The sequence below is a fragment of the Lutra lutra genome, chromosome 2 (assembly GCF_902655055.1).
Source record: "Lutra lutra chromosome 2, mLutLut1.2, whole genome shotgun sequence".
NCBI classification, from domain to species: Eukaryota; Metazoa; Chordata; class Mammalia; order Carnivora; family Mustelidae; genus Lutra; species Lutra lutra.
Window position 1 is genome coordinate 103,562,377 of NC_062279.1, and position 27,045 is coordinate 103,589,421.

General features: G+C 39.0%; 1 protein-coding gene across 4 annotated transcripts in view; it reads right to left on the minus strand.

Moving 5' to 3' along the window:
• MANBA (mannosidase beta) overlaps positions 1-27,045 on the minus strand; it is a 122,075-nt gene that overhangs the window by 74,234 nt on the left and 20,796 nt on the right. For all 4 annotated transcript variants that reach the window (XM_047718098.1, XM_047718099.1, XM_047718097.1 and 1 more), the window contains 5 exons: positions 26,932-27,037; positions 25,728-25,898; positions 18,606-18,729; positions 3,064-3,239; positions 2,048-2,158 (listed from right to left, as the gene is read on the minus strand). In XM_047718098.1, the coding sequence (XP_047574054.1) occupies positions 2,048-2,158; positions 3,064-3,239; positions 18,606-18,729; positions 25,728-25,898; positions 26,932-27,037 (688 nt within the window). The remainder of the gene's footprint in view (positions 1-2,047; positions 2,159-3,063; positions 3,240-18,605; positions 18,730-25,727; positions 25,899-26,931; positions 27,038-27,045) is intronic.

The window sequence follows — 27,045 nt, forward strand, 5'->3', positions numbered from 1 at the left end:
AAGCAACTACCTTTAGCTCAGGTTATGATTTTGGGGTCCTGGGATCAAGTCCCAGACCAGGCTCCCTGCTCAGAGGGGAGCCTGCTTTTCCCTCTTCCACTCTCCCTGCTTGTGTTCTCTCCCTGTCAAATAAATAAATAAAATCTTTTAAAAATAAAAATAAGAATAAAAACTGAAGATAAACTCAACTAAATCTACCAGAAGACAAAATAAAAAGATAAGACAGAATACAGAAAAGAAAATCTAGGAATATTGCTCAGTTCAGGAGGTCTAATATCTGATTAACAGTTATACCAAAAAAATAAAACAAAGATAATGAATGAAAAATTATTGAAGATATAATACAAGAAAATTTACAGATTGATTTCTAGATTCAAAGAACCCACAAGGATAACTAGCAAAAGAACAACAACAAAAATCTACTCATTTTCAAATTTTTAAATTTAGATTATCAGAGATAAAGAAATCCTAAAAGCTTCCAGAAGCCAACAAAAATAGTCCTATACAAGAAACAAAAATTAGAATGTAATTATATTTCAAAACAAAAATAGTAAAAGCTGAAAGATAATGAAGCAATGTCTTCAAGATTCTGAAGGAGAATTATTTCCAACCTAGACTTCCATACCTAGCCAAACTATCAAATAACTGTGAAGACAGACTTTATGTATTTGCATGTTAAAAAAGTTCTCAAAAATGTTATTTCCTACACAGCCTTTCTCAGGAATCTATAGTGTATCAGTAGCTGTGGAAAGTCAAATTTAAAAAAAGAGAGAAACACGGCTCCAAAGAAACAGGGTTCCATGTTTAATCCAGAAGAAAGATGAAGAGAATACCTAGAATTCCTAGAGGACAAATAAATAAAATTCTAAGAATAATAATAAAAGGAAATTCTAGGACAACAGTTAAGTAGAAGGTCTAGAAAGTAACCAAGCAAGATCAGGGAGATGAAGAAATGGGTCTGGAAGACAGAGTGTTTAGAGAGAACAAAAATGAAAATAACAATAAACAATGGATAGAGCACCTAGTGAGCTGATTAAATTTAAAAGTTATTTCAAGAACGTCAGAGAGTTTGTATATGATTTTGAGGAAGATAAAAGATTTTAAAAAAAGCAACTAGTAACATGAGGCAATTATTAAGTCTAAGGAAAAGAGAAAGTTGCAAAGGAAAGGAAGTATGATTTTAGTATGCCATGCAATTCAGCTTTGAACAGTATATTCATAATATAATAATGTAAACACTGAATACTAAGTTAACAAAAACGACCATTTGACAACCCTGGACCGGCAGAGGGAGGCAAAATATGTACACTGGGGACCAAGCAGAGGTCAAGAGAGAGAATCATGTAAGAGAGCTATATCCTTATCTTCTAAGTTTGAAGTCAATAGGTATACATCAAACTGAAAAATTAGAAAGCACCAGTAGAAGCAGGTTATTTGGGAAAATGAAGAGGTAAAGTTAAAAATGATTGATTCTGAGGAACAGAAAATAGGAACAGGAAGCATTGGTCAAGATACCCTATTCCCTTCTGGTAGTATCAGAGCTTTAAAATTATATATATGTGCTAATTTGACAGAACGTAGAATTTAAAAACACAGTAGGAGAATATTTATAAATAAAATAACATGTAGGGGCGCCTGGGTGGCTCAGTGGGTTAAGCCGCTGCCTTCAGCTCAGGTCATGATCTCAGGGTCCTGGGATCAAGCCCCGCATCAGGCTCTCTGCTCAGCGGGGAGCCTGCTTCCTCCTCTCTCTCTGCCTGCCTCTCTGCCTGCTTGTGATCTCTCTCTGTCGAATAAATAAATAAAATCTTAAAAAAAAAAAAATAAAATAAAATAACATGTAAAGTCTGATTCATTTACAAATATAAATACACACACATACGCACACAGAGAAGCTTTGGAATGCATATAACTGTTACTAGGGACTGTCTCTGTGTGATTAAGTTACAGGAGTTTTGCTGGTTTCTTCTTTTCCTACAAAGATATTTTGCTATTATAACAAGAAATATACTTTTTCTTCACAAAGTATTTTAAAGTATTAGCTTACCTTAGCTGATTTTTCAATACTTAAGCCTCCGTCCAGTTTAAAAAGAATTGTCATGTTGTACCCCATCTGGTTTCCATGTCCATGAGGCCACCAAGTTTCTATGGTAACATTCTTTGAAGAAACAATGTAAGTCATTCTAAGTAATATATGACTTATTTTTAACAAAATAAATAGTGATTAAGAGCATGACATCAATGTCTCATAGAGTCAAGCACAGAAATTCTAGGCTCTATATTATGCCTAGTTACACCAATACATAGTAATATTTAAAAATCAACATGTTAGGTGTTTTAGCATGGATTAATATACCAAAAGGGAAAGGAAAGAACAGAATAACATGGATTTTTCAGAAAAACAATTATCTCCATTTCTAACACTGAAGCATACATGTTTCTGTATTCTTAACAGTTAGAATTGGATGTTGAGGTTGACTCTTCTTCCAAGCCCAGAACTAGAATTTGTTTGGGGTTCTCACTTTATCTGAATAGTCCAATGTTGCTTTATACCATCCTGTTCAGTTCACAATGATCAATAAGAGGAATAAAAAAAAGAGACAAGGGAAAATCCAGCCAACTTCTACCCATGAAAGATCATGAGTTCAGAATTAGAATTCTGCATGTAAAATAAGCATCAATATTCAAAATAATTTACTGTATTTAATAATCACTGAAATTAGAAATTATACAGAATTATACAAAAATAATCACTGCATTTAAATGTAATGCTTAGAATGTATTTTGGATTTAGGATACTGCAAACAGTGCAGAAAAATTAAGATACAATACACCTGACTTCTTGAGACAAAAGGATGTCAAATCACATATTCTCCATTTTCTTAATCTTAAAATTTGGGAATATCATTCATTAGGTCGTAACACACACAAAATATATGAGAGGTTAAAAGTGAAGAAAGTGGAAAAGTACATTTTTTCTTTCATTCTCAGTCCCTTTCTAGCCATTTGTTTTGAATAGTATTGCTTTTCATCTAGCGGTTCTGAGGAAGTACCATCATTCACCTTATTAATTTTCACAAACAGCTCAACAATCCTTTCCCCAGGTTGAAGTTCAATGCTGTATGTCTGCTGTGTTTGCAGTTCAGGGATGGCCACCATCACTTGACCAGAAATTGGCTTTGAGCTGACAACATCAAAAGAAGACTCTATTTCAAGATTCCACCCCTGGGTATGGTTATCTAAGGCACAGAGGAAAAAAAGAAAAAAGAAACATTATATATATATGTATATATATATATATATATATATATATATATATATATGTGTGTGTGTGTGTGTGTGTGTGTGTGTGTGTGTATGTATATATGTATATATGTATATATATGTATATATATGTGTGTGTATGTATATACATACACACACACACACACACACACACACACACACACACACACATATATATATATATATGAATGAAATATGCTAAGCATTATTGCTGCACTCCTTAGGATTCATTGAAGAAAAAACTGAAGCAGCTTCTAAACTAATAAGCACTCCACAGATCCTGTCATGACAAAAAGTCCAGTGGAAATTCTCATTTAATCTTTAGATTTTAATCATTCATTTTGGGTTTTTTGTGTCTTTTTAAGCCATTCATTCTGGAGAAGAATAACCAAAAGTATATATTTTATATATACTTCTACCTAAAAAGGTTACAATCATAAGTCATAAAATCTTTATTAAATAGGGCATGCATAGAATATCACAAATGAAAATATAACATAAATTTTCTAAGATTGATCTATGTTCAATTCCTTTTTATAAAGCAAAGTAAAAATATAGAGTTTTTAGGTCATATAATAAGGTATAAACTTAGATGTAGTAGATTTAATCAAATGTGAAAAAACAGAGATATGCAGTTGACCCTTGAACGACATGGATTTGAACTGCATGGATTCACATATATGATTTTTTTCAAAAAATACATTGGAAAATTTTTTGGAGATTTGTGACAATTTGAAAAAACTCATTATTGAACTACATAGCTTAGAAATACCAAAAGAAATATATAAGAAAAAGTTAAGTATTATTCTAAGAGTACAGTATATAATACATATACAAAATATGTGTTAGTCGACTCTGTATGTTATTTGTAAGGCTTCTGGTCAACAGAGGTTATTAGTAGTGAAGTTTTGGGGGAGCCAATGGGGCTCCTGGCTGGGTCAGTTGGTAGAGCTTGCATGTAGGTGTAGAGATAACTTAACAACAACAAAAAAAAGCATATGTGAATTTTCAACTGCACAGGAAGTTAGTGCCCTTAATCCCCATGTTGTTCAACGGTCAACTGTTATTTTAAACGTAGATTATTTAACCAATAAATATTTACTGAGAACATTCTATGTGCCATGTACTTTTTGCTAAGTGATAGGAACTACATGATGACCAGGATAAACATGGCCCCTGACCATGTGAGTTTAGAGTGTAACAGGATATATAGCCAAGTACAAAAGTGAAATAAATACCAGGATGGGAGAAATATGAAGTTGTTCTGAAAAAACATTCACAGGAAGGGAGGTCACTTAACTTACAGAGGGTGAGGGAAGGCCTTTATGAAAAAGCAGTAGCTAGCTGAGCCCAGAAGGATGCTTTAGCTAAGTTCAGAGGCAGATGAGAAGTATTCTAGGCACGATGAAAACCAAGGGTGAAGAGTCGTAAGTGAGGAGAGCAATGCTTTTAACAAAAACTTGAGCAATAATCAAACTGGTAAGAAAGATCCTTACAGGGACGCCTGGGTGGCTCAGTTGGTTGGGCGGCTGCCTTCGGCTCAGGTCATGATCCCAGCGTCCTGGGATCGAGTCCCACATCGGGCTCCTTGCTCGTCGGGGAGCCTGCTTCTCCCTCTGCCTCTGCCTGCCACTCTGTCTGCCTGTGCTCATGCGCTCTTTCTCTCTCTCGAACAAATAAATAAATAAAATCTTAAAAAAAAAAGAGACACAATACTATAATCTTTAAAAAAAAAAAAAAAAAAAGAAAGATCCTTACAGAAGACGTAAGCACAGTCCAGCTCATCCTGGCTCATGTGAGGAGATCAAAGACTTTACCCTAGATCAGTGAGGAGCACTGGAGATTTTTCAACAAAAATGAAATCACCGGGTACCTGGGTGGCTCAGTCAGTTAAGCCTCTGCCTTCGGCTCAGGTCATGATCCAGGATCCCAGGATCCAGCTCCATGTAGGGCTCCCTACTTAGCAGGGAGTCTGTTTCTCCCTCTAACCCTCCCTCTTCTCATGCTCTCTCTCTCTTTCAAATAAACAAATCTTAAAAAAAAAAGGAAAACATGATCAGATCTGCATTGTAAAAAATTACAGAGGGCCCCATCACAATGACATAGCAGGATAAAAACAGGAAAAGCAGAGAGACATGAAATTTCTATGTAAAAGGAATAGAAGGTGCCACGTGGAAAATCTTGGAATGTAGAGGAAGAAAAGGGAGCAAGCCTGAAGAGGAAGGTCATGGGGAGAAAAGAAAGATGAGACAACTGCCTAAGGAACAACGCTTCAGGAGTGGAGTCTGTGAATGGCATAGAATGTTTCAAGAGGATTTATACTATGTGCGATATAACCCGTTCCTCCATCACCCGTTCAACTTACATCACTTAGTCTCCAGAATAGAATCTGGGTTTGGTTTTGGTTTTAAAATAAGACAGTATGCCAAAGGAGGCTTTAGGCAAGAGCAGAGCGGAAAAGCTGACTCATATTTTTTAAGTTACACAGGAGAAACCAGGGTTGGAGTACCCAAAAGGCTGCATAGGCAGAAAGTGAGAGCCACCAGTGAAAGTTCTCATTCCTTACTGCCACAGAAAGGACAGTGCCTGGTGCAGATGCACTTAGCTTTGTATGATCTATGGCAAGAAACTGAGGAATTTCCTGCTGAGTGGCTTCTATTTTCCTCTGTGAAAAAGAGATGGGAGAAGGTTATCAGCTGAGAAATATCTTAAAGACCCTTCTACAAATAGGGAGGGGACTGATAATCACGGTTTTGCTGCAAATGAAGGAAAAGTATATATGCTGATCAATGAGCCAAGACTTTATAACTGGCATTCCTTACAAATGCAGAGCCACAACCAGACCTACTGTAAAGATGATCATAGCACGTCTCATCATCTGCATCCCACATCAAGCAAAAGCAGAGATGCATTGGATGTACTCGGAAGTAAAACTAATCCTGGACTTAAGAACTATTTTATTTCTTAAATGATCCATTCTTTTTTTTTTTTAAGATTTTATTTATTTATTTGAGAGAGCGAGCAAGCACAAGGGGAGTGGGCAAAGGGAGAGAAGCACATGCCCTGCTAAGCAGGAAGCTGGACGAGGGGCTTGGTCCCAGGACCCCAAGATCATGACCTGAGCCAAAGGCAGACACTTAACCAACTGAGCCAGCCAGGTGCCCCTTAAATGATCCATTCTTAGGAACACCTGTCAATGAGCTCTGAATTAATTTATTCTGATCCAGCCAATTCTGGAGTTTACCCATCCCATAGCCTGCAAGTTTTTCTAAGATATAGTAAACTATATCAAGAAAACCACATTTGTTTGTTCAAGATACTTTCTTCCTACCAAGTATATACTAAGTCTCTCAATTTCCCTTTCCAGCATTTTTATTGTTTTTAAACAGAAGCACACACTACAGTCTGATCCAAAGGTATTTATTTTCAAAACATCCCTAAATCTTTGACAGCTACATGATCTTTAGCTCCCTATCATATTCCCTATGGCTTCCTTTACTATCTCTTACTTCAAGAAATAATAATAGATAATATTTACCAAGAACTTCCTGTGAGCTAGGCACTGCTTTATGCTTTCAACATGTATTAACTTATTTAAGCATTACAACATTTCTATAAGGTAAATTCTATTATCACCATCATTGTCTAGATAAGAAAACTGAAATATGGAGGAGTTAAGTAACTTGTCCAAGGTCACACAGCTACTAAGTTGCAGAGCTTGGACATGAACCATGACAGTCTGAAGCTAGAGACTGTACACTTAACCTCTAAGTTATGCCAATCGTAACCAAATAATGTCCTCCCATACTACATCTTATTGGTACTTAGAATTTTTACAGAATTTTACAGTTTAATTATATAGGGGAGTATTTATCTTAATGATATCAAGTGATGATAGACATCAAATATAGCTTTTGGCTGAGTCTTTAACCACAATAGCACAGAGTCATAAAACTTTTAAACTAGAGGCTGACAGATCATCTAGTCCACTTTCTGGTAAGTGTTTATTTCCTTCTAGACCAAAGGCTGACAAACAACTGGTCTTTGGGCCAAATCTGACCCACCTCCTTTTATAAATAAAACTTTATTGGAACACAGCTGCTATGAACTGAATTGTGTCCCCCCTCCACCTCTCCAAAATGTGCCTGTGGAAGCCCTAACTCCCCAACTCAATTGTATCTGGAGATAAGGTCTTCAGGAGATAATTAAGTTAAGTGAGGTCAAAGGGTGAGGCTCAATCTGATAGGTCTGTGGTCTTATCAGAGAAAGATAAGACCCCTCCCTCCCTTCATCTCTTTCTATTTCCATCTGCTTCTGTTTGTTTCTCTTTCTTTCTCTCCACCACCACCACCAGATCCTGCAAGGACAGAGCAAGAAACTTAGCTATCTGCAAACCAGAAGAAAGCCATCAGTACAAACCCATCAGCCAGCACCTCGATCTGAGCCCTCCCTGTAAGAAATCAATGCCTGTCTCGAAGCCACCCAGCCTATGGCATTTTGTTATCGCAGGCCAAGCAAGCTACACCAACCACGCTCACTTGTGTACCTCTTGTCTTTGATTCCCTTTGCACAACAATGGCTAAGTTCGAACAGCTGCAACAAAGGCCAAATGGCCCCCAAAACCTAAAATGTTTACTATCTGACCCTTTACAGAAAATGTTTACTAATCTCCATCCTTAAAATATTTCCCTAAAAAGGCTATTCTAATCTCTCTAATATCTGTAATGAAAAAAAGCCTCTGTCTCACAAAATAGCCTTCCTTTTTTGCTAGCCTTGGCTATTGTAAAGTCTTCACATTGAACTGAAATCCCCTTTTCTTTAATTTCTAAGTAAAGATTTTTGTTCTACCCTACTAATAACCACCCAAGTTCAAGCCGACCCCTTGGATGTTTCCTATCACTTCCTCTTTGGTGAAAAATAGGAAGGCTCTGCTTGTAAGAGCCTCTGCCAGGAAGACAAATAATACAGTTCCCAAAGGCTACTGGAAGTTTCTATTGCTTCTAACAGGGAAAAGTGCTAAAGTAAATCAGCAGTCCTCTGGGGCTCATCCAATTAACTTCTTTGGGAGCTGACAACTGAAAAAATTAAGGCTGCGGAATTCAAAAACCCAATATGAACACTTGCAGGTGTTTATCTGCAGGTGTTCCCCTGCAAGTCTATCATGTCATCAGCAGAGGCACTATACCAAAATATTTTTGCCCCTTCCTCTTCTTCCAAATGGAATACAACACTTCCTTCCAGAAGTCATGGAGAATTTAAGTAATTTAGTTTCCAAAAGCACATACAGAGTCTTAAATCATCAATAATTTTCCTGGTATTAAGTGGTCACTTCTTTTTATTTGTTACTTTTTAAACATATAATCCTATTTCTAGGTAAGGAGAGCTCCCTATAAATTAAGACCCATTTCTAGAATACAGCTTCCTGGCATACCTCTCCTAGCACTGACAAAATTATCCTTTCCTAAAGAATACCCATCATTCCTATCATGAATAGCCAAAGCAATCTTGAGAAAGAACAAAGCTGGAAGTATCACAATTCCAGATTTCAAGATATACGACAAACAATATGACACTGGCACAAAAATGCACACACAGACAAAGAGAACAGAACAGACTCCAGAAATAAACCCATGATTATACGGTCAATTAACTTATGACAAAGGAGGAAAGAATATGCAATGGGGAAAAGACAGTCTTTTCAATAAATGGTGCTAGGAAAACTGGACAGCTACAGCCGAAAGAATGAAACTGGTCCGCTTTCTAACGCTATACTCAAAAATGAACTCAAAATGGACTAAAGACCTAAATGTGAGACATGAAACTATAAAATTCCTAGAAGAAAACATAGGGAGTAATTTCTCTGACACCAGCCTAAGCATTTTTCTGATACATCTCCTAAGGCAAGGGAAACAAAAGCAAAAATAAACAAGCAGGACTATATCAAACTAAAAATCTTTTGCGCAGCAAAGAAAACCATCAACAAAATAAAAAGGTAAGCTACTAAATTCAGGAAGATATTCACAAATGATATACCCTATAAGGGGTTAAGATCCAAAATACATAAAGAAGATATACAACCCAACACCAAAAAAACAAATAATCTAATTAAAAAATAGGCACAGGATCTGAACAGACATTTTTCCAAAAAAGACATATAGTTGGTCGAGAGACACATGAAAAGATGCTCAACATCATTAATATCAGCAAAATGCAAACCAAAACCACAATGAGATACCACCTCACATCACTTCGAATAGATAGAATCTAAAAGACAAGAAATAAAAAGTGTTGGCAAGGTTGCGCACATTAATGGGAATGTAAACTTGTGAAGTCACTGTGGAAAACCATACAGAAGTTCCTCAAATAGTCAAAAACAGTAATACCGGGGCACCTGGGTGGCTCAGTGGGTTAAGCCTCTGCCTTTGGCTCAGGTCGTGATCTCAGGGTCCTGGGATCGAGCCCCGAATGAGGCTCTCTGCTCAGCGGGGAGCCTGCTTCCTCCTCTCTCTCTCTGCCTGCCTCTCTGTCTACTTGTAATCTCTGTCAAATAATAAATTCAAAAAAAAATCTTTAAAAAGTTAAAAAAAAAACAAACAGTAATACCATATGCTCCACTAATCCCACTACTGGTATCTACCTGAAGAAAACAAAAACACTAATTTGAAAAGATCTATGCATCCCTATGTTTACTGCAGCATTATCTACAACAGCCAAGATAAGGAAGTAACCTAAGTGCCCACCAACGGCTAAATGGATAAAGAGGACATGGTGTGTATGCATGTATAATAGAATTTTTCTCAGTCACAAAAAAGAATGGATCTAGAGGTTTGCTTTTTGTTTTGTTAAAGATTTATTTATTTTTTAGAGAGAGAAAGAGAGAGTGCACAACCTTGGGAAGGGGTAAAGGGAGAAGCAGACTCCCTGCTGAGTGGAGAGCCCCCTGCTGTTGTGGGGTTCAGCCCCAAGATCATGACCTGAGCCGAAACCAGAAGTCAGAAGTTTAACTGACTGAGCCACCCAGGCGCCCCTGGATCTAGAGGTTTTTATGCTAAGTGAAGTAAGTCAGACAGAGAAAAACGAATACTGTATGACTTCATTTACATGTGGAATCTGAAAAATACAACAAACAAAAGACAAAAACAGCTACATAAATACAGAGAACTGATGGTTGCCAGAGGGCAGAAGATTGGGGGGAACGGGGTGGGCAAAATGGCTAATGGACAGCGGGAGAGACAGGCTTCCTATTATAAAATGAGTAAGTCACAGGAGAAAAGGTACAGCATAAGAAATACAGTCAATGGTGTTGTAATAGTAATGTACAGTGACTGATGGTAGCTCCACTTGTGGTGACCACAGCATAACATATAGACTCACTGAAACACCTGAAACTGATGTAACACTGTGTCAACTACACTCCAATAAAAAATAAAACAAATAAAAATAAAGAAAAGACGGAGATTAAAAAAAATAAAATAACAAATACCAATCACTCCCACCTCTCCAGCAGAGGAATGCAAACAATTCCAAAAAATGGATGGGGATAGCTAAGAAGAAAAATTATTAAATGAGTCAAAATCTCCTCCCAGGTCTCCTTCCCAATTACACCGATTTTACATCCTCTCCTCATTCTGAGCCCAAACAACACAGGAATTCTGCCAAAAGAGGGCAAACAGACAAGTCTGACCTGCTCTCTCTAGAACTTGAGGCCTTTCCAGAGACTCAGGGATACCCTAATTGATGTCCCCGCTCCCTACAGAAGAAGCCATGGTCTATAGTTTGTTCCATATAAAATCAATCAGGTAGACTATCCAGAGAAGGTCAGAGAATGTGGTTTTGGCCACTGACTCACTTTCAAGTTTTTCCAAAACTGATTCAGGGAGGACTCTTTAAATACTAACTAACCAACCAACCAACCAACCAACCACTAAGAATCTGACTTGCATGGAAATTTGTATAAAGAGTAGGCAGCTACATAACCAGAATAAGTGTGCTGCCACTTCATCCAAACAACCTTCAAGACAGTCCCAGTTTGTGTCGATGTGGCTAACACCTTAACCTTTAAAAAAACCTCTAAAATATACCAGTTTGCTCCTCTTATATTCCCGTAAGGTCTACTTCTTTGTCGAGATGTGGTCAGAAAAGAAAACAGCTTGGGGCGCCTGGCTGGCTCAGTTGGTAGAGCATGTGACTCTTGATCTTGGAGTTGTGAGTTCAAGCCCCATGTTGCATATAGAGATTATTTAAAAATAAAGTCTTTAAAAAAACAAAAAGAGCTTTATTCAGTTGTTTAAGAGAAAAAGAAGAGTGTAAAAAGACACAGAAGTAGAAAAATAAGACATGGCTGAGTTACTTGAATTCAAATGTGTCCCTAACTACCAGAAAGACCCTCACACTGTATCCTAACCCTTGCCTTAACTGATTATAATTAAGCCCCAAGTATCAATGTCTTTATTAATCATGTGTCCAGCTTCAAGAAGAACTGAATTCTTCAATAAGTAGAATTTCTTCTACTTGGCAATTTCCACATCACTTTGTAGATAAGGTTCCTGAGGCCCCAACTACAGAACCTAACTCAAAAGCTCCTGAGTCAAAAGACAAGTCAAGGGCTCAGGTTTCCTAACTCTAGGGCTCTCCACTTTGCATGCATTTCTCACAGAGGCACCTCTCCAAGAGAAAGACACTAGCAGGCACATGCTGAAATTTGTGTATAAACACTGAGGAAAACCGAAAGCAAAGATACTTTGAGGATCCAGGAATCACATTACTGGGTATTTAGCCAGAAAATGCAAAAACACAAATTCAAAGGGATACATGCATCCTGATGTTTATAGCAGCATTACTGACAACAGACAAAATATGGAAGCAGCCCAAGTGTCCATCAACAGATGAATGAATAAAGAAGAGGTGGTGTATATATATACAATAGAATATTACTCAGCCATAAAAAGAATGAAATCTTGCCGTTGCAACAATGTGGATGGAGCTAGAGAGAGGCTAAGGGAAATAAGTCAGTCAGAGATAGACAAATACCACACAATGTCACTCATATGCGGAATTTAAGAAACAAAACAAAAGAGCAAAGGGAAAAAAAGAGATAAATCAAGAAAAAGACCCTTAACTATAGAGAACAAACTGATGGCTACCAGAGGGGAGGTAGATGGGGGCATAGGGGAAATAAGTGATGGGGATTAAAAAGTATGCTTATCGGGCACCTGGGTGGCTCAGTGGGTTAAAGCCTCTGCCTTCAGCTCAGGTTATGATCCCAGGATCCTGGGATTGAGCCCCACATAGGGCTCTCTGCTCAGCAGGGATCCTGCTTCCTCCTCTCTCTCTGCCTGCCTCTCTGCCTACTTGTGATCTCTGTCTGTCAAATAAATAAATAAAATCTTTTAAAAAAGAAGCATGCTTATCATAATGGAAAAAAAAATAAAATAAAATGATAAAAGCAAAGGTACTTTTTGTCTTTCAGAATCCTAAGCCCAAGTATCAGATATTCAATGTGAAACAAAGCATGGGGGGAGGGCAGAATATAACAATAAAATATTAGCCTCTTAATAAAAGGGTCTGTGAAAAAGAATGCTGAAATCTACAAACATAAAGAGTGTGTCTGACCCTCTACTAAATGTATAATTATATGTTGCCACAGTTCCTTCATTTGTCAAAATACCATCTTTGTAACCTAAACTATCGCACAAGGGCATGACAACGGTTATGGGAGCATCAAAGAATACAAATATATTTCTTGAATCATTGCTGTCTGTAAACCTTGACAGGCACTATAAATTATATCCCAACCCAAAGAAGCAAAAGGTTGAATCTACATAGAGAAATATACCCAAAGATCATAGTTAAGAATACAGGACAGTATCTGGGGGTTAAGAATGAACATGGAGATGCAAGAACATTTGGGTCAGCATGGGAAGGATCTGCAAAGGAAGGGAGGTTGCATATGTAAGATGAAAACCAATGTTTCATCTGGGGGGACGGGGGGAGCTCTTCAAAGATGGCTGCCTTGATTAGCTTCACCCTGCTGAGCATCTAACAGCTCCTCCTTTCGTCTGCTTGCTTCTTGCATCTTTAATAAGTGATGAAAAGGGGGCGCCTGGGTGGCTCAGTGGATTAAGCCACTGCCTTCGGTTCAGGTCATGATCTCAGGGTCCTGGGATCGAGTCCCGCATCGGGCTCTCTGCTCGGCTGGGAGCCTGCTTCCTCCTCTCTCTCTCTCTCTGCCTACTTGTGATCTCTCTCTGTCAAATAAATAAATAAAATCTTTAAAAAAAAAAAAAGTGATGAAAAGCTGCAGTGTTGAGGTCTTCCTGTGCATGTGAAGAAACAGCAGTGACAACAAGCTGAAATGATCAAGCCACAGAAGGTTTCAATTCAAACACAGGATATTTTCCTGTGCTCCTGCTAGAATTATAGGACAGCCTTCAGCAGCTGCTTTTCAAAGAGCTAACAGCTTGCATTAGCCAGAAAGGCAGGCTCACAGTTAGTTACAACAGCTGTTTTCCCCTTCTTTACCAAGCAGCAAGACCTCCTCGCTTACTCAGCAGGACAAAATCCTCAAAGATGAAACTAAGGCAAAACAGACGCAAAGCACAATTTCCCCCCAGAGATAAGTTGGTAAATTCCAGAGGGAAAAAAATCTATTCAGGCAACAAGGCAGCTAATCACAGGAGAGATTAGTCAAGCAACCTACCTACCCATAAAGATATTTTCAAGGGTGAATACTGTTATTTTATGGGTAAAGTAATTCGAAGATGAATGAAAAAGTGATTCAAAACTAATGCATTCAAAAAATGCATCAAACAAGGCATTGCGCAAGACTGACAAATCATCGTTATGTTGTAATATTACATTCCCCATATCAAAGGGGAGCAATGACCTTCAATACAGGTTCTGTGGGGAAGGCCAGGATCTAGCCAAACTAAGTCCTCCAACCCAAAGGCTAGGTCTTGGAGAATGACAGAGGGGGCACTTTAGGCTGAAGCAGCAAGGAAATATGGATCCGGTCGGGAGAAGGCAGCATCTCTGGGATGGTGGAAGTGCACAAGCACAGGTCAAAGACCCACAGCTCACCTCAGCTCAAGAGGAGGATTCACATACCGAAAAACTTCTCTATACTATTTTTTTTTTCCTGGCTGTGGTAACAGAAGACTGTGGTAACAATGCAGCATTTCCTCAGAACATACTTATTATAGATTTGGACTTAATGTGTTTATGTAAGCTGATGAAAAGCTCATAAAACTGCATGATCAACCTTCCCTAATACATTTTAGGGCATAATGTGAACAATTCACATCAGATTACAAAAATGAAAGACCTAGCATGGAAAAAACAATAAATGAATATATGTATCTCTCTCTCTCTCTCTCTCTCTCTCTCTCTCTCACACACACACACACCACCACCACCACCAGACAAGGCCTGCAGTTTGGGCCAGATTATTTGCTTATAAATGTCTTAACCTTTGGAATTGGGGCATCCACCCCCACCAGCTATCTTCTCCCCATCTCTCCTCCCCACCTTGGAAACCCAAGTCCAGTGAGACTTCCCCTACTCCCCCAGCAGATAGGGTCATTCTTCTACCTCCTCCCCAAGAAAAAAGAACAGGAGAATCTTCCCAGGTTTCTACATCCAGTAAAAAGCCTCTGGGCTTCCCTTTTCAATACCAGAGTCAATCTTTCACTGTTCAAAACACTGAAAATGTGGGTGCCCTAGAGCAGCTACTGCTGTTTAAAACCTGATTAGACTATTTCAGGGCTACGAGGGAATTATTCAAATAAACATTTTCTAATAAGGTTTTAAAGAAAGTCATGTCAATGAATTGGTCTCTCTTAATACCTAGATAAATGACAGGAGCCTAAGACATAATGGGAGTAATTCTTGTTTTCCTTTGACCTCAGTATTTTTTTCAAATATAAATTTGTTTTTATTATCTTAAACATTAAGAATGGGTGAAAATCATTGAGAAAGCTGAGGTTAGGGTAAAATCAAACAAATGACCACAGGATACTAGAAAGTGAAAAAGTTTAGAAACCATCATTATAATGACTGAGAATACAGAAAAGGATATCTATATCTATATATATATATATATATATATAGATATGAATTGATATAAATATATAAGTCTCTAAATGTATTACATAGATATATAAAGTAAACTAATTCATAAGAATTTCAAGTTAATTTTTTAAATGTCAAAAAGACTTTTTTCTGTCATACTGCACACGATTAAATTGGGAAGTTATGGTCAGTTATTTCACCTTCGGCGGTAAACCTACTAGTTTTAAATTCAGAAATAAACTGAACATTTGGAAAAACAATAAGGTTACGTTCTTCTAGCCTCAATAGGGAAAAAGTAGAAAGTGCCTCACAGTCAAATCAGTTAAGCCTTTCATAACAAGTTGGCTGAAATTACTAAATAGGTTGTTTTAACGACTTTCTTCCCTTACTACAGAAGGAATATAAGCTCAGCATAGAAATCTAGAGAAGACAGTCAAGCAAAAGTATAAAATACAAACTATCTGTATTACTATTTCCCAAGATAGTCCCGTCTGTATTAGTTCTGGCCAGCCTCATTTTTACACTAAAATTTTCAAAAATAAACATACATGATTTTAAAGAAAAGTTACACTTATCTAGTTTTGATTAAGAGCTAATCCTCTTAAAAACCTTTTAGTACCTCTCACAGTGCCTGCCTCATACTATATACCAAATAAATGCATAAAATATATTAGCTTATTCTCTTTATTATTTTTCAACTTTTAAATAACTATTGATTTCAGTGATGACTGCAGTCTTCCAAAGGAAAACTGGAAAAAGAGCTCTGAAAAAAACTCCTAAATGAAGTTCCTCTCCTCACTTTCACATGCTTATGCTTCAATTTTCTTTATTACATCCAACAACCAAATTGAAATCTATATAGAATTAACCATAGTAAGAACTGCTGTTTAATATGCGCAGGGCATATCCTCTGAACAGGAAGCATATTTTTCTCTATATTAAGTACAAAATATATTGCAGTCACAAAATATCAAAAATGTAGTTGAAATGGGGAATTACACTGAATCTAAATTAAATTTTAAACATCAATGAAATAGATTTAATTCCAATAAAATTCACGTAGTCACTAGGGACTAATAAACTGAACTCTAATGACTCATATTCAGGAAGAAATTTTAGTTTCATATTCAAATTTTTTAATTAAACCAGAACAGTGTTATTCAAATATTTGCAGGCATCAGGGTGTCTAGAACACACAGCACTTTTCGCAAACCACCTAAGACATTGATTAAACTTCAAAACGATTTAAATAAATAACTCTTTGCAAAATCAGACCTCTCCTTCCACTAGATTCTATTATACCTGAGAAAAAAATATCGGTGGGAATAGGAAAGAATGAACTGTTCTTTGAATTTAATAGCAAAACTCAGTTCAAGTTACACCTCTGAAGAATGAACTGTTCTTTGAATTTAATAGCAAAACTCAGTTCAAGTTACACCTCTGAAGAGTTCAGAAACACTAGAGTGGCCACATTTACACATGCAATTTAAATTACATCTCTTCATGCCCTTTTCCCATTTAAAAATGCCAGCAGCACCTAATTACTTCAATTACCCACCATCTCTGATTGGCTTTTGTCTTTCCCTTTAGAAAACAGATTTGGCTCTGATAGACTAGCAATCTCAGGTCACCAGGGCCTTTAAGATAACAGAACTCCTGTACTGACCCATCATGTTCTTGCTGATTCCATTGAGCAGGCTTGCCCATAACTGGATCAAGCTTCACGAGGTATTATTCAAGAACCCCCCTCTTGGGATGCCTGGGTGGCTCAGTCGGTTAAGCGGCTGCCTTCGGCTCAGGTCACATTCCCAGTGTCCTGGGATCAAGTCCCACATTGGGCTCCTTGCTCCACGGGGAGCCTGCTTCTCCCTCTGCCTCTGCCTGCTACTCTGCCTGCCTGTACTCTATCTCTCTGACAAATAAACAAATAAAATCTTTGGGGAAAAAAAAAAAAAAAAAGATCCCCCTTCACTGATTTCCCTGACTTCACAAATCCTCCCTGATCTTTGGTTTTCTGAACTACAGGGCCTCCCAACCCACAAGCCTATTACAGCCTTGTTTGGTGTGGTAAACTGTTCACATATCCCATCCCCACCCCAACCAATGTGCAGGCAAGAGTATACTCTAGGTCCTTTCAATGCCAAACACGCACAGTGCCAGGCAAACAACTCAACAAATATCTGACCGGCTTTTCACTGATTTGTTGATGTCAGTGACATGTCTGAGGTTTTTTGTTTTTTGTTTTTTTGTTTTTTTTTTTGTTTTTTTTTTTTAAGATTTTATTTATTTATTTGACAGAGAGAGATCACAAGTAGACAGAGAGGCAGGCAGAGAGAGAGAGAGAGGGAAGCAGGCTCCCTGCTGAGCAGAGAGCCCGATGCGGGCCTCGATCCCAGGACCCTGAGATCATGACCTGAGCCGAAGGCAGCGGCTTAACCCACTGAGCCACCCAGGCGCCCATGTCTGAGGTTTTATTCAAAGCTCCTTTCTTGTAAATAGTTCCTTCAGCAGAAAAAGTAGTATTTCTTTACCTTCTGAAACTTTCTTTGTGCCTTGTTTGCATTCCAGTTTACTTCCAAGTCTTTTTTTTTTTTAATAGAGGGAAGCTTTTTTCTTTTCTTTTCTTTTTTATTTGACAGAGAGAGAGAGATCACAAGCAGGCAGAGAGAGAGAGGGGAGGAAGCAGGCTCCCCGCGGAGCAGAGAGACTGGCGCGGGGCTCGATCCCAGGACCCTGGGATCATGACCTGAGCCGAAGGCAGAGGCTTTAACCCACTGAGCCACCCAGGCGCCCCTACTTCCAAGTCTTAACAAAGCTAGTATGTCACAGCTTTCGGAGGAGAAAACGTGCAGTGATGGACAGTCAGCCCAGTGATGGGAGCAAATTAAGAATTCAGCACAGTTGGAGTTCTGAAAGTGAGAACCGAGGCCACAAAGAGCAGTACAAGGCAGCAGGCCCAAGTCTGTTAGAAGGGGACACTTAGCTCAGAGAAACCTCAAGTGCTCTTGCTTTCTTTTTTTTTCTTTTCAAAATATGTTTAAAAATGTTTATCTACTTCCTTCCTATTTTATATTGTAAATTTTCATGACAAATCACAGTTTGTATATATTTTTCATGCTGATAAATGTGCCACAAAATTTTTTAAATGAGTCTCTGAAAAGTATATCTACATATTCAAATTATAAACCCAATTTTTATCACATAGAGGAGGCTCAAAAAAGAAAAACAAGAAATCACATCTCTTAGCTTACCATATATAGGGGAAAACACAAAGTAGTTCAGATGACAAATGTTATAGGCTTCAATTCTGACATCTTTCCAGATGCCCTGGGTAGGAAAGGATGGCCCCCAGTCCCAACCAAAGGAACTCTGCTCCTATAATTTCAAGGGGAAAAAACCAGATCCGAATTACCATGAAATTTAAACACTATGGAAAACATGTTCTTCTAAAATATTACATACATGTATATTAGTTTGCTAGGGCTATCATAACAAAATACTACAGACTGGGTGGCATAAACAACAGGAATGTATTATTTCACAGTTCTAGAGGTTGGCAAGTCAAAGATCAGGGTGTTGGCAGGTCTGGTTTCCTCTGAAGCCTCTCTCCTTGGCTTATAGAAAACCACCCTCTCACTGGGCCTTCCCATAGTCTTTTCTGTGTGTGTGTGTGCATGCATGTGTGTGTGTGTGTGTGCATGCATACCCTGCACGTGTACACACACACACACACACACATTACCTTTTCTTAAAAGGACATCATTCATACTTGACTCCCACCCTAAAAGTCTCATTTTAACTTAATCCCTCTTTAAGGACCTTATCTCCAAACAAGGTTACAGTTTTAGCAACTGAGGATCAGGATTTCAACATAAAAATTCAGGGAGAAACACATAGTCCAGTCCACAATAGTGTTTGTGTATAAGTGTGTGTCCCGTACAGAGCATCTAAAAAAGCCTCCAATGATCCCCTCCTGGTATTCATGCCCTGTGTAATCCCCTCTCCTCCAGTATGGATTACGCCTAGTGAATCACTTCTAACCAAGAGAATACGGGAGAGGTGATAATCATTTCCAAAATTAAGTTATAAAAAAAACTGCACCTTCTGTTCTGGGTACTCTCTCCCACAATCTCCAGGCCATGAGGGAAGCCAGCTGCCACGTTGTAAGGTGGCCTCTGTGGAGAGGCCCACATGAGTAAGTGAGCTTGGATGCCAATCTGAGCCCTACCGATAACCACATGGATAAGCTTAGGCCCAAACACTTCAGGCCCGGTAGAGCCATGAGATTACCACAGCCCCAGTCCACGCTTGACTGTAACCTCACGACTGGCCTTCAGCCAGAGGCACCCAGCTAGTCCACACTCAGATTCTTGACTGACAGAAACTACGATAACAAATGTTATTTTAAGCTGATAAGTTTTGGCATAAGTTGTCATACAGCAATAGATAACTAATACAGTTAACTAATACATGAACCTATGCAACACAGTTGTTTGGCAGAAATGTTTTAAGAACCTAAAATCTGGGGCGCCTGGGTGGCTCAGTGGGTTAAAGCCTCTGCCTTCGGCTCAGGTCATGATCCCAGGATCCTGGGATCGAGCCCCGCATCGGGCTCTCTGCTCAGCGGGAAGCCTGCCTCCTCCTCCTCTCTCTCTCTCTCTCTGCCTGCTTGTGATCTCTGTCAAATAAATAAATAAAATCTTTAAAAAAAAAAAAAAGAACCTAAAATCTGATTATGTACTTTTATTCTTCAAAAGCATATGACACTGAAGCAACACCACAGTCACTCTTTAAACTTCTCCAAAATGTATCTGAACCTATCATTGTATTTAACGATAAAGAACATTCTATTTAAGTGTGATAGCTATAAAGAACAAGGAAACATTTAAAAATAAAGATAAGGGACGCCTGGGTGGCTCAGTTGGTTAAGCAGCTGCCTTCGGCTCGGGTCATGATCCCAGCGTCCTGGGATCGAGTCCCATATCGGGCTCCTTGCTCGGCAGGGAGCCTGCTTCTCCCTCTGTCTCTGCCTGCCTCTCTGCCTACTTGTGATCTCTCCCTCTCTCTCTCTCTCTCTGACAAATAAATGAATAAAATCTTTAAAAAAAAATAAAAATAAAAAATAAAAATAAAGATAATTAACACATTGAGGCTATGAGCTCAGCTTTAGAAAGGAATAAATACCACAGTACGTAGTAAGCTCTTTCTGAATGGAACATTTGTAGAATAGAGCCTGAGGAATCGGCCAAACTGTTCTCATTTAAGTATTTCCTAAGATCTGTATTTATCTGAGATAGAGATAAATTAGTTTCCATTACAGAGAAAAACCGAGAATTAAAACCACTTTATACCACTCACATTTGTCTAAATTCACCATTTCAGCATCAGATTCTCATGTTTGGAATGAAAGTCATCTTGGGGCTATTTATTAAAGAGTTTATAAATTCAAGTATGTAATTCCTTTATTAGAGACAGGGCTAAGTAGGAGGGCGAAAATATTCAACATCTTATAAGGCAGACTATTTTCCCCATCAAGGGCTACAAATCACTCCTATTCATAAAACTTCCTCAGATAAAAGTCTTCATTAGTCAAGAAAGATTTGTGAAGTGCTTTTTATATTTCAGGCGGGAGTACATCAATGTACAAAATAGACAGTCTTTCCATTTATAGTGTTCACAGAATGGCAGGAAATTCAGGTACTGAATAAATAATCACCAAGTGCAAAAGACATCAACAGGGAACAATCTAATGGGGGAGAGGAAGGAAAGGTGTCAAGAAAGGTTTCCCTGAATAATAGTATCTTTCATATGGAGATCTGAAGGGTGAGTACCACTTGTCCAGTGTGTTTAGGAGAGAAGTATAAGCATCCCTTCTGGAAGGAACAGCATGTGGCACCTGGATGGCTCAGTTGGTTAAGTGACTGCCTTTGGCTCAACTCATCATCTCGGAGTCCTGGGATCAAGTCCCACATCCCGCATCTAGCTCCCAGCTCTGCAGGGAGTCTGCTTCTCCTCTCTCATGCTCTCTTTCTCTCTCTCAAATAAATAAATAAGATCTTTTAAAAAAAGAAGAAGAAGAAGAAAGAACAGCATGTGCAAAAGCCTTGAGGTGCAAGAGACTATGACATATTCCAGGAGATGAAGAGGGAACAATAGGAAGAGATGGGGAGAAGACAGAAGTGGGCATGAGTCAGACTGAACTAAGAACTGTTACTTTAGCCTAAAGGCAATGAGAAACTGTTGAAGAGTTTTAAGGACAGTGCTATAATGATTTTTGTCTGAAAAGAAGATTCTGGCTGCTCTATGTAAAATTAATTAGAGGAAGGTAAATTAGGTTGTAGGTTGCAGTTAGGTGGCCAGGATAATATTTCACGCAAGAAATGATGGCCTGAACTCAAGCATGATACAAGAAATAGAGCACGGGAAGATTAAAGAACTATTGAAGAGGTAATGTCCACATGGTCAAAATGACTTAGGGATGGACTGGAGGAGGGAAAAGAGAGAGGAGGAGTTATCAAAAACAACTGTTGGGTTTCTGGCTTGAGCAACTATCCTGGATGGTATTCCATTCAGCAAGACAGGGAATCCTGGGAGAAGGATTTAGATCAAGTGCAGTATTGGACATCCTGAGTTTTAGGTCCCTGTGAATCAGGCAACTAAAGATGCCAAGTAGGCAATCAGTATAAGGCCTGGAGGTCTGGACTGAAGATACAATATTAGAAGTCATTAGAAATTAGACTGGTGGGGCGCCTCGGTGGCTCAGTGGGTTGAGCCTCTGCCTTTGGCTCAGGTCATGGTCTCGGGGTCCTGGGATCAGGCCCTGCACTGGCTCTCTGCTCCACAGGGAACCTGCTTCTCCCCTCTCTCTGCCTGCCTCTCTGCCTATTTGAGATCTCTCTCTTTCTGTCAAATAAATAAATTCTTTAAAAAAAGAAAGAAATTCGGGGACGCCTGGGTGGCTCAGTTGGTTGGAGGACTGTCTTCGGCTCAGGTCATGATCCTGGGGTTCCGGGATCGAGTCCCACATCGGGCTCCCAGCTCCATGGGGAGTCTGCTTCTCCCTCTGACCTTCTCCTTGCTCATGCTCTCTCTCACTGTCTCTCTCTCAAATAAATAAATAAAATCTTTAAAAAAAATAAAAAATAAAAATATAAATAAATAAAGAAAGAAAGAAAGAAATTTGACTGGTTATTGAAGAAGTGAAGCTAAATGAGATAGTTTAGAGAAGGTATAAAATGAGAGGAGGAATGTGTCTGGAACAGAGCAAAGCATGAATGATACAACTTCTAAGAGGGATAGGTTGATCTGGATAAAGTAACTTAGAAGGAATGGCCAGAGATATAGGTAGAAAACAAGGGGGTGGTGGAGAATATTGCTAAGAGGGTAGCTGAACCGATATGCCCCACCATCCAGGCTGAACAGGGAAGGAAGCAGAGGTAAGAGGGGCTCTGTGTTGATAGTGCTACTCCACTAACTTCATATAATCAGTAACACACTTAGAAGTCTGTAACCACAGAAATAAGTCTCCAAAATAAATAATAACACTATCTTACATTCTGAATAGCTATATAGCCCTTCATGTATGCAAAATGCATTTACATTATTATTTCACTGTATGCTCCTATCAACACAGTCAAGAAGGGAAGGATTAGCTCCATACATAAATGATGGACTTGCTTAAGATCATTCTGGTCTTAAGGCCAGAATTCAGATCTAAGATTCCTGACTTGCTCTCCAATTCAGGTCTTTTTCCACTGGACCATGCTGGTCTAGCCAGAAACATCAAGATGCAATTCAGTGCTCTGGTAAGTTTGCCCCAGGGTTAGTGTGCCACACACCCTGAGAGCAGAATCTTGGGTCTGACTCCTGATTTCAGTGATGAGGGCTTTGTTCTACCTAGAGAAACTGAAAGTGTGTTTTCTTTTTTTTTAAGATTTTTCATTTATTCATTAGAGAGAGAGAAAGAAAGAGCACAAGCAGGGGGGAAGGTCAGAGGGAGAGGGAGAAGGAGGCTGGATCCCCGAACCCTGAGATCACGACTCCAGCCAAATGCAGAAGCTTTACCAACGGAGCCACCCAGGTGCCCTGAAAGTATATTTTATTTGCCACAAACTGAATGGTGGGGTAAAGGAAAACCACTACATGGATATAGGCATAACATACATACTTTCACTGATGACTGGAAAAGTAACATTAGGATTCAGGAGGTTCTCGAAGATTAAAGACAGAAGAAGAGAGAGAAAAAGCGCAAACTCTAGTATTCAAACCACTGTGCCATTTGAAGCCAAAGGCCAAAAACAAAAGGTGAATTTTAAACAAGTCTCAGTGCACAGTATTCCACAGATACCTGACTGCTCAGTTACGTCTCTCCTCTCCTTTACGTTAGTAGGAACAAACGATTATATTGAGACACTGACACAAATTTAAGTAGGTTGAATAAAACCAGAGGAGATATAATTTTGACCTTAGTACTTATATCAGAGAAACATAATTTAATGATAAATCCAGCCAGTCTGAAGAGAGCCACTTAACTTAAATAATCAGAATTTACTAACTGAGGCTTTAGCTAACTAATACTGGAAAAATATTCTCAATATCTTCACAGTGAAACCAATGCTTACATTTGTTTTTAAAGAATTTTTTTTTTAAGATTTTATTTATTTACCTGACAGAGATCACAAGTAGGCAGAGAGGCAGGCAGAGAGAGAGGAGGAAGCAGGCTCCCCGCCGAGCAGAGAGCCCGACGCGGGGCTCGATCCCAGGAACCCGGGATCATGACCTGAGCCGAAGGCAGAGGCTCTAACCCGCTGAGCCACCCAGGCGCCCCTTACATTTGTTTTTAAAACCAAATGCCAAATTCCAAAAATATTTAAAATAGAATTACCATACACTGCAGTATCCCACTTCTTGGTCTAGATGCAAAAGAACTAAAAGCAGGATCTCAAAGAGATATTGGTACATCCATACACAGCAACATTATTCGCAACAGCCAAAAGGTGGAAGTAACCCAAATGTCTACTGACAGATGAATGAATAAATAAAATGTGGCATGTACATACAATGGAATATTATTCAGACTTAAAAAGGAAGGGAAATTCAGACACATGCTACAGCATGAAGAACATTATGCTAAATGAAATATGCCAGACACAACAAGACAAATGTGCATGATTCCACTCATCGGAGGTATCTAGAGTAGTCAAACTCATAGAAACAGAAATAACGGTGGTTTCCAGGGGCTGGGAGGAGGGGAAAATAGGAAGTTTTTATTTATTAACGATTTTATTTATTTGTGAGAGATAGCACAAGCAGGGGGAATGGCGGGCAGAGGAAGAAGCAGGCTCCCTGCTGAGCAAGGAGCCCGATGTGGGACTCAATCGCAGGACCCTGGGATCATGACCTGAGCCAAAGGCAGACCCTTAACCTACTGAGCCACCCACACATCCCTGGGAATTGTTTTTTAACGGGTATGGAGTTTCAGTCTTGCAACATGAAAAGGTTCTTGGGATCTGTTCCACAACAATGTGAATATACTTAATACTAGTGAACCACACACTTAAAAATGGTAGAGATGGCAAATTTTGTGCTATGGATATTTTATCACAATTAAAAATATTTTAATAAAAATAAAATCGAAAAATTAATGCCACAGAGAAAACTAATCCAACCACGTACTGGAATAAACTCAAGTCATTTAGACTCAGATGAAACTCAAGGAAAAATAATCATCTTGTGGATTTTGTCATTTTTATTAGATTTTATGTGAACCTAGCAGTAAAATATAAGAACACATCAGCAAATATATCAGTATTTGCAGAAGGCTTCCTAGTAACACGAATCACTAGTAAGTATAAACCATATAGTCTGGTGAAAAGTTGGATAAACTTAAATGTTAAAAAATTAATTTGTAGGGGTGTCTGAGTGTCTCAGTCAGCTAAGCATTTGACTTTGGCTCAGGTCATAATCTCAGGGTTCTGGGATTGAGCCTCACATTGGGCTCCCCACTCAGGGGGAGTCAGCTTGTCCCTCTGCCCCTCCTGCAGCTCATGTCCTCCTTCTCCCTCTCTCAAATAAATAAATAAAATCTTAAAAAAATAATTTGTAAAATTACATTATCAGTCACCTATTTTTCTTCTTTTTCTGTTGTTACCTAAGTTTGAGGCATGCTTCGGGAAGGAAATCTAGGAAGACAAAGATTCTTCAAAAAATTCGTATAACCTTTTGGTTCTTATTTCAAGTGTTCCATCCCACGAAGCAGGCAGGAAAGAGATGCCCAACTTCTAAAATACTATTGGTGTCTTCAAACAAGCATTTCACATGCCGGCATACCCCATCCTCAAGCCTAAAGCCCCCTCCATTTGCAAGACCGTTACCTTTCGAATGAAGTTTACGTGGCATTGGCCCTTCTGCACAGGCGGAGGGCAGTCTGGAGGCACAGAGTAGTTAGCGTGAGCTTTGCTCTGCTGGGCCGCATACAACACTGGTGACTGGAAACGCAGCTCAAGGGAGTTCACAACTCTAACCACACTGGTAACATCAAAGCTCTGCATTAAAGGAAAGAACAGATGTGGAAGTGGACACGTGTGTAAAATTTTAGATATAGATATAGATATATAAAAATGTGTGAAAGATGAATAAAATAATTGAAATCTTTAGGGTTAGCCTTTTTGCAGAAGAAAGCACTTCACTGAAATAGTATAACCTAGTTGCCTGCTTATAGGTACAAGCGAACACGTTCTCCTACCCAAAAGTAGATTTCTAGGTTTCTCCTTCTATTTGTACTGACAGATGATGGTCCCAGGCAAAGAGAGCAAGCAGAAAATATCTTTAGTCCTGGAATGTCTGCTCTGGCTATTTGAGACGTGGCCTTGAACAGCCAGGGAATTTCCTAGATGCTTCGTGACAACCTGACTCTCTGGTATGAACAGCATGTTATTTCTAAGTCATAAGTTATTTTTGTTTTTGAAAAGTTCTACCCTGGAATGGAGACCAGGATATGATATCTTAATGTAACGTCAGTTGGCGTTTCACATGAAACTCTGGATCACCAAACAACAGAGAAGGGAACAGCATTCGCTGAACACTTTTCATGTGCCAAGAACTGTGTCAAACGTTTTACATCATTAGCTTATTAAGTCCTCACAACGACTCCACAGGGTCTGTGGTGTTTTCATCACTCTACAATGAGGCAACTGAGAAAGAAAGTAACTTAACTGAGAAAGAAAGTGCTCTTCAAAGAGCACTGCCTGGGGCGCCTGGGTGGCTCAGTGGGTTAAAGCCTCTGCCTTCAGCTCCGGTCATGAACTCAGGGTCCTGGGATCGAGCCCCACATCGAGCCCCACATCGGGCTCTCTGCTCAACAGGGACCCCGCTTCCCTCTCTCTCTGCCTGCCTCTCTGCCTACTTGTGATCTCTCTCTGTCAAATAAATAAAATCTTTAAAAAACAAACAAACAAACAAAAAAAAAACAAGAGCATTGCCTACGTGGGCAATTATGCACTTACTTTTCTCTATTCACAACAATTAACACACAAACACGTATCAGTAGCTTTTAACCTGACGTCACTGGATACTTACATATCTTTTGAACATGTTGCCTGTTTTCCCAATAGGAACACTATTTAGCAGGACTTTTGCAACTGTGTCGACGCCCTCAAAAATCAAATTCACTTTTTGCCATTTGCTTAAAAA